This window comes from Canis aureus, chromosome 12 (assembly GCF_053574225.1).
Source record: "Canis aureus isolate CA01 chromosome 12, VMU_Caureus_v.1.0, whole genome shotgun sequence".
NCBI classification, from domain to species: Eukaryota; Metazoa; Chordata; class Mammalia; order Carnivora; family Canidae; genus Canis; species Canis aureus.
Window position 1 is genome coordinate 4,059,388 of NC_135622.1, and position 12,918 is coordinate 4,072,305.

Consider the following 12,918-nt stretch of genomic DNA (forward strand, 5'->3'; position numbering starts at 1 on the left):
ATATACACATCAAAGGGAAACCTTCTCGATGTGTTATACTGGGAAAAATTACAAGGTGGAGATTAACATTGCTAGTACAAAACTTTCCATCTGCAGTAAAACTTAGAGCCCAGAGGGCTTGTTCATACCCTACTAAGCCCTGCAACATCTCTCTTTCCCAAACCAGTTAAAGTCTAGTCAGTTTTGAAGGGAGAAAGGACAAACAGAACCATACTGAATTTAGTTTAATGACTGTTTTTTTTTTTTTTTTTTTTTTTTTTTTTAATTCATGAGAGACACACACACACAGAGGCAGAGACACAGAGGGAGAAGCAGGCTCTATGCAGGGAGCCCGATGCGGGACTCGATCCCAGAACTTGATCCCAGGACTCCACGATCACACCCTGGGCGGAAGGCAGGCTCCAAACCGCTGAGCCACCCGGGGAATCCCCCTTTAATGACTGTTCTAAGATTCAATGAGGACAAGGCCTTTGTAGGCAGACTTTAAAAGAAATACAAGCTCTGACTTTTGTCCAAGATTTTAGTCTCTTAAATCTCAAAGTTACTCTATTCTTTTCACATCTCAATCAGTTGTCCAAAGGACCACAATATAAAAAAGTTGGAATAATTTGTGTACAGGAGGAAAGTGTCTAAAATAGGGACAAGTCTTAAGCAGCAATCATCAAGGACCAGACATCCACCTATGACTTCATGCAAACTATGTCTACACAATAATAATCTACCTATGCCTAACCCTGACCCCACTTAGCACTTCAATAACATGCAAAACTTTCCTGAGACAACAGAGAGATTAATTTACGAATTTGTGGGAGACAGAAAAGCCCTAAGGAGTGCTGACTAAAGAATGCTTTAGGAAAATTAGCATCAACCTAACCAAAATCAAAACAAGTAGCAGACCCAGATATCTCTGAAGAATCATGTTTGATCACGGATTTCCTCCTCTCACTTGAAAGCCTAAGGAGGGGATGCCTGGGTGGCTCAGCAGTTGAGCGTCTGCGGCTCAGGGCATGATCCTGGAGTCCTGGGATGGAGTCCCACATTGGGCTCCCTGCATGGAGCCTGCTTCTCCCTCTGCCTATGTCTCTGCCTCTCTGTGTGTGTGTGTCTATCATGAATAAATAAAATCTTTCTAAAATTAATTTAAAAAAAAAAAGAAAAGAAAACCTAAGGAGAAGATGCAGACTTTAGAAAAAGGAAAGAGACTGTATAGCTGAGGTCTCAGAGAATTTGCCAACTTTTTTTTTTTTTTTTTGAGAATTTGCCAACTTGCTTGACTCTATACTGTAACCACCACCATTTCCACTATAGTAGCAAAGAAGCTTCATAGAATTTGGAATCAAAATACAGTTGGAAGGTGAGAAACCACTGTTAGGAAGAAGTCTGATCATCACAACCTTCCAGAGTAAGGTTCTCTAAGCAAAGAGTATTCTTTTGTCCTGGCCACTCTGTGGTCTTTTTCAAGACAGTCTCTGCTCACCACCAAGTATGTGCCAAAATTCACTATTTTCTCCCCTGAAGGAAGAATGGGCCTGAACTGGAACATGGGCCTGACACAAGTCCTTCCATCTGTCCTAGGGGAACATCTGAGGTCTCCCTTACAATACCTAATTTATATCTAGACTTCACTACAAAATTATAATAAAGGCAAGAAGCTACTATGTTAGTTGATATATAAACATATATATATATATATATATTTGAAATGGTTGATGTTAGTTGTAGTCATCTACAGAATTGTTTTCTTTTTTTTTTTTTTAAGATTTTATTTATTTATTCATGAGAGAGAGAGAGAGAAAGAAAGAGAGGCAGAGACACAGGCAGAGGGAGAAGCAGGCTCCATGCAGGAAGCCCGATGCAGGACTTGATCCCAGGTCTCCAGGATCACCGCCTGGGCTGAAGGTGGCGCTAAACCACTAAGCCACCCCGGCTGCCCCTACAGAGTTGTTTTCATTTAGTTCTTTTAACTCTTATAAAGAGTAAATTATTTATAATTTTATGATAAATTTATAATTTCAAATAAATACTTGAATTTTATTTTTTTTATTTTTTTATGATAGAGAGAGAGAGAGAGAGGCAGAGACACAGGCAGAGGGAGAAGCAGGCTCCATGCACCGGGAGCCCGACGTGGGACTCGATCCCCTGTCTCCAGGATCGTGCCCTGGGCCAAAGGCGGGGCTAAACCGCTGCGCCACCCAGGGATCCCAATACTTGAATTTTAAATTTAAAAATAAACAGCTGGATCCAAAGTTAACTTGCAAAAGAAAAGGAAAATGACAATTCCAAGAGCTTCTATCTGAAGGAAATAGCCACAGATTTTGAGTTATCTAGCAAAAAAAGAATTATATGCCCAGGTACAGAGCAAAATTTTGGTCACTACTGCATTCTAGTCTGAATACCCTGGCTCTCAAAGATTAAGAACATATTACCAGAGAATAAGAAAAGAGCATGTAGAACATTAAAGGAAAAAAGAAAGCATAAACGGAAGTTTTAATAGCTCCAAACTTACTTTAGTGAGCTACTCTTTCTTCAGGTGAAAGGTAAGAGGAAAGAGAATGAGTGAATATCATTGAGTAAGAAGGTCAAATGGGCACCTGGATAGCTCAGTACTTAGGCGTCTGCCTTCAGCTTAGGTCATGATCCCCCGGGGTCCTGGGATCAATCCCCAAGCTCAGAGCTCCCTGCTCAGTGAAGAGGCTGCTTCTCCCTCTTCCTCTGCCTGCTATTCTCCCTGTTTGTGCACACACTCTCTCTGATAGATAGACAGATATCTTTAAAAAAACAGAATGTCAAGGTAAGGGCAGGGGGAATAAGGTAAATAAAAAGGGATGGACTCCTCTATAGGCCAGATGTTCAAGATACTAACCTTGTTGAAACCTTGAGCAAACTTACTATTTTATTGGAGACTGGAGGTTGTAGAAATTATAACTAAAATAACATTTACAAAAAATAAGGAAGACTTCATGAGGGCAAATCCAAGTACTGAGGGAGAGGGCCAAAGTGTGAAAAAATAAGGTTCAGTAAAAAGGCAAGAGATACAAGATTGAGGGCTGCTGAGGAGAATGGAGGTAATGAGGGCATATGCCACCTACCAGCCACCACTATACAAATTTTAATACAAAGTACAAATCCACAAAGGTAACACCGGTAAGAGAGTAGCGGAGGTGTGCACAGAAACTGCAAGACAAGGCAGCATCCTGCTAGAGCTTTAGGATGCTGGGGGGAAGGAAGGATGAAGGAGTATGGGAGGGAGAGGCTGCAGTAAGGAAGAGGATGGGTTGCAGCAGGAACCTAAGAAGAGCAAGGAAAGCAGCCCGGAGGGGATAAAGAATAGGATGAAGAAAGTCGAGCGTGGGAGCACAAGAGGACAGAGCGAAAGAGAGAATAGAGGGGCATGCCCTGAAAAAATGAGGAGGTCAAAGACCCAAAAGACGGGTCTAGTTTCGGGGGGAAGTCGGGACGAAGGAGAGCTCCACCACAAATCTCACTAAAAAGAAGTAGGAGTTAGTGCAGAAGTGAAGATGGGCCAGGGCAGGGATGCTGCCCTCCCAGGAACGTGGAGACAGGCGACGCTGGGTGCAAAATCCCGGTGTAATACGGTACAACGGGGCAAAGAAACCAGCGGCCAGACACCCTCCCCAACCGGCAAAACAAAACAAACGCAAAGGCGTGCCTTCACAAAGGGTCGGGGAAGGAGGTGCGCTCTCGGGAGCGGGAGCGTGGCTCCAAGAGGGAGGGGAAAGGACACTCCGCAGGGCAGAAAAATGCAGGGGTGCTTAGCCCCGAGCGAGGGTAACCGAGGAGAGCAAAAGGAGAGAAGCGGCGGCGCAGGCCCTGGCTGCTTGGTGCAGAAGCCAGACGGACGGTCCGCGGGGCGGACGGCAGCGGTGGACAAGAAACTACGACGTTGAAGATGGGAACTTGGGGAGGAGGCCGGGAGCGGACTCAGAAGAGACGCTGTCAGCGAGGGCAGAAGGGGCAGAGGGCAGCGTGCGGGGGGGAGAGGGGGGGGGCAGGAAGGTAAGAGCAGCGGGGGAGCTCTGACGGGTCACAGGGAGGGAGGCGGAAGGGCCTGAGCGGGACCCAGCCGGTTCGGGGGCGCGTGGGGAGGGGGAGGGGACGGGGACGGGGACGGGGACGGGGCGGCCAGCGGGCGGCAGGGGCTGCGGGCGGAGGGGGCGGGGCGGCGGGCAGCCGGATACTCACACCTCCAGGATGCGGTCCCCCTTGCGCACCCCGGCCCGGTCGGCCGCCCCCCCGGGCAGCACGGCGCTCACATGCTGCAGCGGCGCGTACAGCTCCCCGTTGATGCTCCGCAGCTGCCCGCCCTCGCTCACTTGGCCCCGAACGTTGAAGCCGTAGCCGGACTCGGACTTGACGATGCGTACGACCCGCGGGCCGCCGCCTCCCCCGCCGCCGTTCCCCGCGCAGTGAAGCCCGGACCCCCCGCCGCCGCCGCCGCCGCCTCCGTTTCTGTGAGGGGCTGAAGGGTGAATCCCTTCCCCGTCCTCGTCCGCCATCTTGCGAGCGAGCGAGCCGTACCCCCGCCCTCCTACGCCTCCACTCCCTCCTCGAGCGCGCTCGCCCCGCTCAGCAGCCGTGCGACCCCCAGGCGCGCGCCCGCTCCGCCGCCCGCGGGACCGGAGTCGGCCACAGAGCTGCCGGCGGGGGGAAAGGGGAGACTGACGGTTGCGCCCAGTGGAGCCTCCTGGGAGTTGGAGTTCTGGACGGTGGGGGCGGGGGAGAGGGCAGGGCCCGGGCCCGAGCGGAGGTTACGTGACGCGTTGAGGAACAAAGCCTGCCGGGAGTTGTAGTTTGAGCCGCTGAGCCAGCACCGATTGTAGCCGACTGATGAACCTGTTGACCTGGGGCGCGTTTTTGCTTCTTTCATTTCCTAACTCATTTCTTAGCCTCTAAGACAATAATATGTGCATAAATTGATGTTTGTGACGACAGCTTTAAGTTGCAGCCTTAAATTATAACAACTCATTTGTTCAATAGCTTGTGTTCACATGAATCCATTATTTTATTCCAACAACCCCAACAACCTTGTGAGCTGGCAGGATCATGAATTCGTTTCTCTACTTCAGTTATTTGGAAACTGAACCATAGAGAGCCCAAAGTCATCCCGCTGTTAGGTAACAGGAACTAAGGCCCGGTTATTTTTTCGCAACTTTCTTTTTTTTAAGATTTTATTTATTTATTCATGAGAGACAGAGAGAGAGAGAGAGAGAGAGAGAGAGGCAGAGACACAGGCAGAGGGAGAAGCAGGCTCCATGCAGGGAGCTCGACGTGGGACTCAATCCCGGGGCTCCAGAATAACGCCCTGAGCTGAAGGCGGCACTAAACCGCTGAGCCACCGGGCTGCTTTTTTCGCAACTTTCATGTATTGCAACTACATAAAAACTATGTTCCAACTATACAAAAAATATGTATATGTGTGTGTATATGCAAAAAAGACTATGGCCTTAGTGATGTAGAACTGGATATTAGAGGAGTCCAGTAATTTAAATTGGGCAACGATTTTGAAGTGTTGTTGTTGTTGTTGTTTTAAGATTTTATTTATTTATTTGAGACAGAACCCAAGCAGGGGGAGCAGCAGAGGGAGAAGCAGGCTCCCCACTGAGCAGAGAGCCTGATGTGGGGCTATATGCCAGGACCCTGAGATTACGACCTGAGCAGAGGGCAGATGCTCAACCAACTGAGCCACCCAGGTGCCCCAAGTTACCTTTATTTCTAATTCATTTTGTTTCCCACAACAGACACAGTAGAAATCTTTGGCAATGGCTGCAGTTGATGTTTGTCAGCTACCTACCCAAACACACACTCACAGATAGTGTGTGTAGGATGCCTAGCAAAGACAAGAAGAGCTAGAGCAAAAATAATGAAAATAGCTTACTGAAGCATGTAGTACTCAAGTCTGGTATTTCATTTTACCCTCCTGACTGGCTAGTGAGTTAGTTAGTCTGTTACTGTTTTGTGGATGCTAACAAAAGACAGAATTCCTGGATGAGAGACAAAGGACTATTATGACACAGGAAGCGACATGAGCTTCAGCAGGTTGGTGTCAATTCCTCTTCCCCCACGTTTTATGGGGATGACAGGGAGGGCTCACATGAATGTGCACTTACTTGGTGGATTTACGTCGCAATTGAAGAACACTGGGTTTGGGAAACCTGTCCTCTATAGGAAGCAGTGAGCAAACCTATTCTTTGTGCTGGAGAGAGACATTACCTTATTCCTTAAAGTTGCTCACTATAAACACAATCTTGAGAAATGACCCTGGTAAAAAGCAGTCAGGGTCTTGCATTTTGGCATACCCAGGAAGATGGGTAGAAGCATGACAGACCCATGAAGGACTGTTTCTCTCAACATTACTGTGTGCCAAACATTATTCTGAGCACTTTACATCTATAATTTTATTTAGTCTTCACAACTCAGTAATGTGCCCTATTTTATAGATGAATAAACCAGGCGTAGAGAAGCCACACAGCTAGTAAACAATCCAGGAGAAGTAACGGATTCGTAGTTTTAAAAAGTCAGTAAAAGTGGGCCACCTGGGTGGTTCAGTCGTTTTTTTTTTTTTTTTTTTTTTTTTTTTTTTTTTATGATAGTCACAGAGAGAGAGAGAGAGAGAGAGAGGCAGGCTCCATGCACCGGGAGCCCGACGCAGGATTCGATCCTGGGTCTCCAGGATCGCGCCCTGGGCCAAAGGCAGGTGCCAAACCGCTGCACCACCCAGGGATCCCTAAGTATCTAACTCTTGATTTCAGTTGCGGTCCTGATCTTGAGGTCATTAGTCTCAAGCCCCAGGTGGGTGTCCTTCCTCAGTGCAGAGTCTGCTTCAGATTCTCTCCCTCTCTTCCTTTGTTGCTCTCTGACCTCTAAACTGAATAAATAAAGTCATAAAAAAAAAAGAAAAGTAAAGTTACCTTGCACAGAGAGGTCTGGTGACTTATAAAAGCAGCAAACAGGGGATCCCTGGGTGGCGCAGCGGTTTGGCGCCTGCCTTTGGCCCAGGCGCGATCCTGGAGACCCGGGATCAAATCCCACGTCAGGCTCCCGGTGCATGGAGCCTGCTTCTCCCTCTGCCTATGTCTCTGCCTCTCTCTCTCTGTGTGTGACTATCATAAATAAATAAAAATTAAAAATAAATAAAAATAAAAGCAGCAAACAACCCCCTGAAAGAATTCATGGACTATGTATGGGTTTCTAGTAATTGCTTGGAATGTGGGGGAAGAGAGTAGTAGAATAATTAAGACATGTCTTAAAATGTGGAATGAGGATTCCGTTATTGGAACATAAAAGTTAGTATAACCTTATTTTGTAAGCAACCTAATGAAGAAGGGTCTCAATTAATTGCACAAATAGGGAAATTAATACAAATTGGAATAAGGATTTTGCTATACAATAATACTCTGCAGTCATTTGATTTGAACTGAGCTCTGAGTGGGATGGAATTTATCCACTAAAGGCCTCAAAGAAAAGAAAAAGGGAGCTTCCACTGAAAGAGCTATTTTTTTCATTTGTTTATTTGAAAAAAAATGTAGTGAATGCCTGCTCTGTTCTAGACTCTGCAATGGTGGCTAGAGATACAAAGATAAAGAAGATGTTATCTACAAACTCGATGAGGAGCAATAGGACATGGTGAAACTCACAAATACCACATACTTCTTGATCTGGCGCAGCTCCACTTCTAGAATTCATTCTACTGTCACACTTGTACATGTGTGAAGTGTGACATTTTTGTGAAGATAGTCATTGAAGTATTTTCTGTATTTGCAAAGGACTGGAAATAACCTAATGCTCATTGGTTAACTTGGAATGCAACCACAATGGAAGACTGAAAATAAAGAAAAAAGAAGCTCTTTATGTGCTAAAGTGGAATGATCCCATAGATACAGTACATATGTGAGAACAAGGTACAGCACAGTCTGTAGAATATCATAGCATTTTTGTATAAAAGGGGAATGATATGTTTTTATCTCTAAAGTATTTCTATCTCTAGTATTCACAAGAAACTGATCATTTTGATTGTTCCTGGGGAGAGGAACTGGACAGCTGGAGTGGGAACAGTGGTTGGAAGGAGACTTTTCATTCTGTAACTTTTTGTAACTTCTGAATTTTTAGACAGATGAATGTGTTACCTACTCAAAAAATAAATGCATAAAATATGTAGAAAGGATCAGCTTGGAAGAAAAGGTGATCAGAGCATCAGAAAAGAAACTAAAATAAAATACCATTACTGCTCTCGAGAACTCAATCTAGCAAGAGAGCAAAAGCAAACAAAACAAAACAAAACAAAAAAAAACATTACAACAGAGGCCTTGGGTCTCCAGAGTAATAAGAGCTGTGATGGAGGCCCACACAAGCTGGCAAGAGTGTCCACAGGAGGGGCCTTGAACACGGAACAGCAAATAGGCTGAGCAATCATGGATGAAAATGGCAAAAAAGAAGAAAGAAAGAAAGAAAGAAAGAAAGAAAGAAAGAAAGAAAGAGAGAGAGAGAGAGAGAAAGAAAGAAAGAAAGAAAGAAAGAAAGAAAGAAAGAAAGAAAGAAAGAAAGAAGAAAGAAGAAAGAAAGAAAGGGAGGAAGGAAGGAAGGAAGGAAGGAAGGAAGGAAGGAAGGAAGGAAGGGAGAGGAAAGAAAGAAGAAAGAAAGAAAGAAAGAAAGAAAGAAAGAAAGAAAGAAAGAAAGAAAGAAAGAAAGAAAGAAAGGAAGAGGAAGGGATCCCTGGGTGGCGCAGCAGTTTAGCGCCTGCCTTTGGCCCAGGGCGCGATCCTGGAGACCGGGATCGAATCCCACATCGGGCTCCCGGTGCATGGAGCCTGCTTCTCCCTCTGCCTATGTCTCTGCCTCTCTCTCTCTCTCTGTGTGACTACCATAAATAAATAAAAATTAAAAAAAAAAAAAAAAAGAAAGAGGAAGAAAGAGAGGAAGGAAAGAAGAGAGAGAGAGAAAGAAAGAGAAGAAAGAAAAAAAAGAAAGAAAGAAAGAAAAAAAGAAAAAGAAAAAGAAAAAGAAAAAGGTTGGCAAGGCAGAGAAGAATGGTGTGGTCCTGTATTTCTGACAAGGGGAGCAGTGCATTCAAACGAAGAGATTTGAAAGAACATGCAATGTGAGAACTGCCAGCACTTCAGTAGGACTGAAGCAGCAGGGACAGAGGAGGTGGGGAAGAATCAGATCTTTTTACTTTTTAAAATTTTTTTAAAATTTTTATTTATTTATTTATGATAGTCATACAGAGAGAGAGAGGCAGAGTCATAGGCAGAGGGAGAAGCAGGCTCCATGCACCGGGAGCCTGACGTGGGATTCGATCCTGGGTCTCCAGGATTGCGCCCTGGGCCAAAGGCAGGCGCCAAACTGCTGCGCCACCCAGGGATCCCTTGCTTTTTAAATTTTGTTTATTTATTCATGAGAGACCCAGAGAGAGGCAGAGACATAGGCAGAGGGAGAAGCAGGCTCCCCAAGAGAAGCCTGATGTGGAACTTGACCCAGGACCCTGGGATCATGACCTGAGCCAAAGGCAGACACTCAACTGCTGAGCCACCCAGGTGCCCCCAAGAATCAGATCTGAGAGGATTTCAGATATTGAATATAGTGTCCAGAAGTTTGAATTTTATTCTCAAGTATTTAGAGGCCTCTGAATGTTTTTATTTTTTATTTTTTTAAAGATTTTATTTATTTATTCTTGAGAGATACAGAGAGAGAGGCAGAGACAGGCAGAGGGAGAAGCAGGCTCCATGCAGGGAGCCCGATGTGGGACCGGATCCCAGATCCCAGGATCATGCCGTGAGCCGAAGGCAGACACCCAACTGCTGAGCCACACAGGCATCCCCTTCTGAATGATTTTGTTTTCAAGATTTACTTTATTTATTCATGGGAGACACACACACAGAGAGAGAGAGAGAGAGAGAATGTTTTTAAGCAGAACAGACATTAAATTTGTGCTTGAGGAAGTTCATCCTGAAGGAAGTGTGGACCAGAAGATCAGTTAAGACCGAAGTGCTGTGATTTCCGGGAATTGACGAGAATGAGGCTTGGCAGTTGTGGTGGGAGAGGCCTCACTGGTCGGAGAGGACTTGGCACCAATTGGAGCTCAGGTGTGAGGGCAGGGCAGAAAAGAATGGCCTAAGGGCCCAGATTCTGTGGTGTGATTTCCCAAGACCAGGCGAAAGCAGAAGAGGAAGAGACTTGTGGGGAGGACAATGAGTTTAGTTCTTGGTACAAAGGATTTGAGGGGTCTTGGGGGCATCCAGGAGGGATGGATGAGTAATGGTTTGGACTTGTGAGGCTGGCCCTGGGGAAGGGGATGGCTAGGGCATGCATTGGTGAGCGTGGGCTCCAGGTGGTGGGTGGTGGAAGTGGAGTGCACCAAGGCAGAGCAGGTAACAAAGTGACTGGGGTGCCAAGGCCAGAACCTGGAGAGTGCCTCCCTGGAGACATTCAGGAGACCTCAAGAGAAACCTGGTGACAGAGTGATAAAGAGGATTCCAAGAGTGAGAGCCTTGGGGAGACTGGGGTTTTGGAACTCACTGACGCTGCCTTTGGAAATGGGACCCAGGATGTTTGCAGAGCACTTCCCACCCTAGAGCTTACTTACCTAGTCCTCACAATAGACGTGTTAATAGAATCATCCACAGGGAACCACCTTAGCTAACCAGAAGGCCCCAGTCATACTGCTGGTTTATAGCATAACTGAACCATGAACCCAAATTTTCTGACACTATGGCCAGTACTCTCTTCGCTACGCAGTTTCTTTTCGGTTAAAGAGAAAAAAAAGTTCTGGGGCACCTGGGTGGCTAAGTCCATTACACATTCCACTCTTGATTTTGGCTCAGGTTGTGATCTCAGGGTCATGAGATGAAGCCCTGCCTGGGCTGTGTGCTCAGCATGAGTCTGCTTAAGACTCTGTTTCCCTCTCCCTCTGCCCTTCCCTCCCCCCACCACCCCTGGCTCACTGTCTCTCAAATAAATAAATTAAATAAATAAATAAATAAATAAATCTTTTTTTTTTTTTAATTCATGATAAATATATATATAGAGAGAGAGAGGCAGAGACACAGGAGGAGGGAGAAGCAGGCTCCATGCCAGGAGCCTGACGTGGGACTCAATCCTGGGACTCCAGGATTGCGCCCTGGGCCAAAGGCAGGCTCCAAACCGCTGAGCCACCCAGGGATCCCCAATCTTTTTTTTAAAAGGCGGGAGGCACCTGGGTGGCTCAATTTAGCATCTGCCTTTGGCTCTCTATCCTGGGGGTCATTACCTGCTCAACAGAGTCTGCTTCTCCCTCTCCCTTTGCCCCTCCTCCCACTTGTGCTCATGGGTTTTCTGTCTCTCAAATAAGTAAATAAAATCTTTAAGAAGAAAAAAAGAAAAAGTTCCTCCTATCCTTTGTGATGTAAAAAGTCAGCAGGTTTCCATTAGGTTTTTGTATATGCATTTTTTTTAAAGATTTTATTTATTTATTCATGAGAGAGAGAGAGACAGAGACACAAGCAGAGGGATAAGCAGGCTCCATGCTGGGAGCCTGATGTGGGTGGGACTCAATCCCAGGACTCCAGGATCATGCCCTGGGCCGAAGGCAGGCATTAAACCCCTGAGCCACCCAGGGATCCCTGTATATGCATTAACTTAAATGAGTACCTGACCTTCACACCTTTGCTCATATGTATATAGTCCTTTGATCCTGGGTGGTCAGCCTCTTCTCTTTTCCTCTTTCTGGGTCTAAATTCTACTTATCCTTTAAGCTCTAGCTTAAGGCCCTCCATAAAGCCTCCCTTGAGGATTCCAATTCACTCTGACTTATCTTTTTTTCTAAATTCCTGTGGCAAACACACCTTCCAGTGACACCCCCCACCACCACCTCCCAGTGAGTCACGCGCTTGTGTAATCTCCCCTTGCCTGTGGGCAGGACTTGTGACTTTCTTCTACGAAATAGAATGTGGCAAAGGTGATGTGTGTCACTCTTATGCTGAAGTTACGTTATATAACTTCTTTTTAGCAGACTAGGATGAAAGAGTCTCCTGTTGGCTCTGAAGAAGAAAGCTGCCTATGGAGAAGGCCCACGGCAGGGAGCTGCAGGAGCCTCTAGAAGCTGAGATTTGCCCCCAGCTGACAACAAGAAAATAGGACCCTCAGTCCAGTGCCTGCAAGAAATTTTGCCAATGACCACATAAGCTTGGAAGGGGATCCTGAGCTCCTTTAAGGAACACAGCCCAGCCAATACCTTGGTTGTAGGCTTGTGAGACTACAGAGGACTCAGCTAAGCTGGGTCCAGACTCCTGGCCCACAAAAACTATGAAATAATAAATGTGTGGTGTGTTGTTTTAAGCTGCTAAATTTGTGGTCATCTGTTACATGGCAGGAGATAACAAATGTAACTCTGGTTGTATTTATGGTGTGCCACTCAATTTAGACCAAAATAATTTAATATCTAGTCTAGCTTTACCTTTAAGTTTCTGGAAAACAAGGAATGTGTCACATGTGACTTGTGTCCTCAGAGGGTAGGAGAGTGAGAGGCACAAGAGGAATATTGATGGAGTCTTGTCTAGAGAAGAACCAGAAAGTGGCTAATAACAGCTGCTGTATAGGAGTAAAATGAGTGATATGTGGAAAACACCTGACATAATGCTTAGTACATTATTATCTTTGATACATATACTAATAGATATCACATCTAGCCCCATTCCCTCATTTTGCTGATGAAGAAATAGCTCTCTCCACTACCACCCTCTAAAAACAGAAACAGACTCAGCAATGTATCATGACATCAAAGGTCACTCAGCAGATCAGTGGCTAGACCTCAACAGTAAGAAGAAAAATTAAATTGCTTACGTGAGGCAATAAGGCTATGTCATTACCCACAGATTCATGGGTTGAAGAAAACAAAAAGAGGGCCCTTTTTTCAGACTAATTCTG

The 12,918-nt window shown here is 45.7% G+C and overlaps 1 protein-coding gene and 1 long non-coding RNA gene across 3 annotated transcripts in view; one reads left to right on the forward strand and one right to left on the reverse strand.

The window, feature by feature from the left end:
• The window catches only part of SNX27 (sorting nexin 27), a 73,350-nt gene extending 68,819 nt beyond the window's left edge, over positions 1 to 4,531 (reverse strand). For both annotated transcript variants that reach the window (XM_077842255.1, XM_077916240.1), the window contains exon 1: positions 4,204 to 4,531. In XM_077842255.1, the coding sequence (XP_077698381.1) occupies positions 4,204 to 4,517 (314 nt within the window). In that variant the 5' untranslated portion in view covers positions 4,518 to 4,531. The remainder of the gene's footprint in view (positions 1 to 4,203) is intronic.
• On the forward strand, positions 4,136 to 12,330 carry LOC144280341 (uncharacterized). The gene is made up of 2 exons (XR_013348771.1): positions 4,136 to 6,057; positions 12,002 to 12,330. It is a non-coding gene; the product is annotated as an uncharacterized LOC144280341 (long non-coding RNA).
• The last annotated feature ends 588 nt before the right edge of the window (positions 12,331 to 12,918 follow it).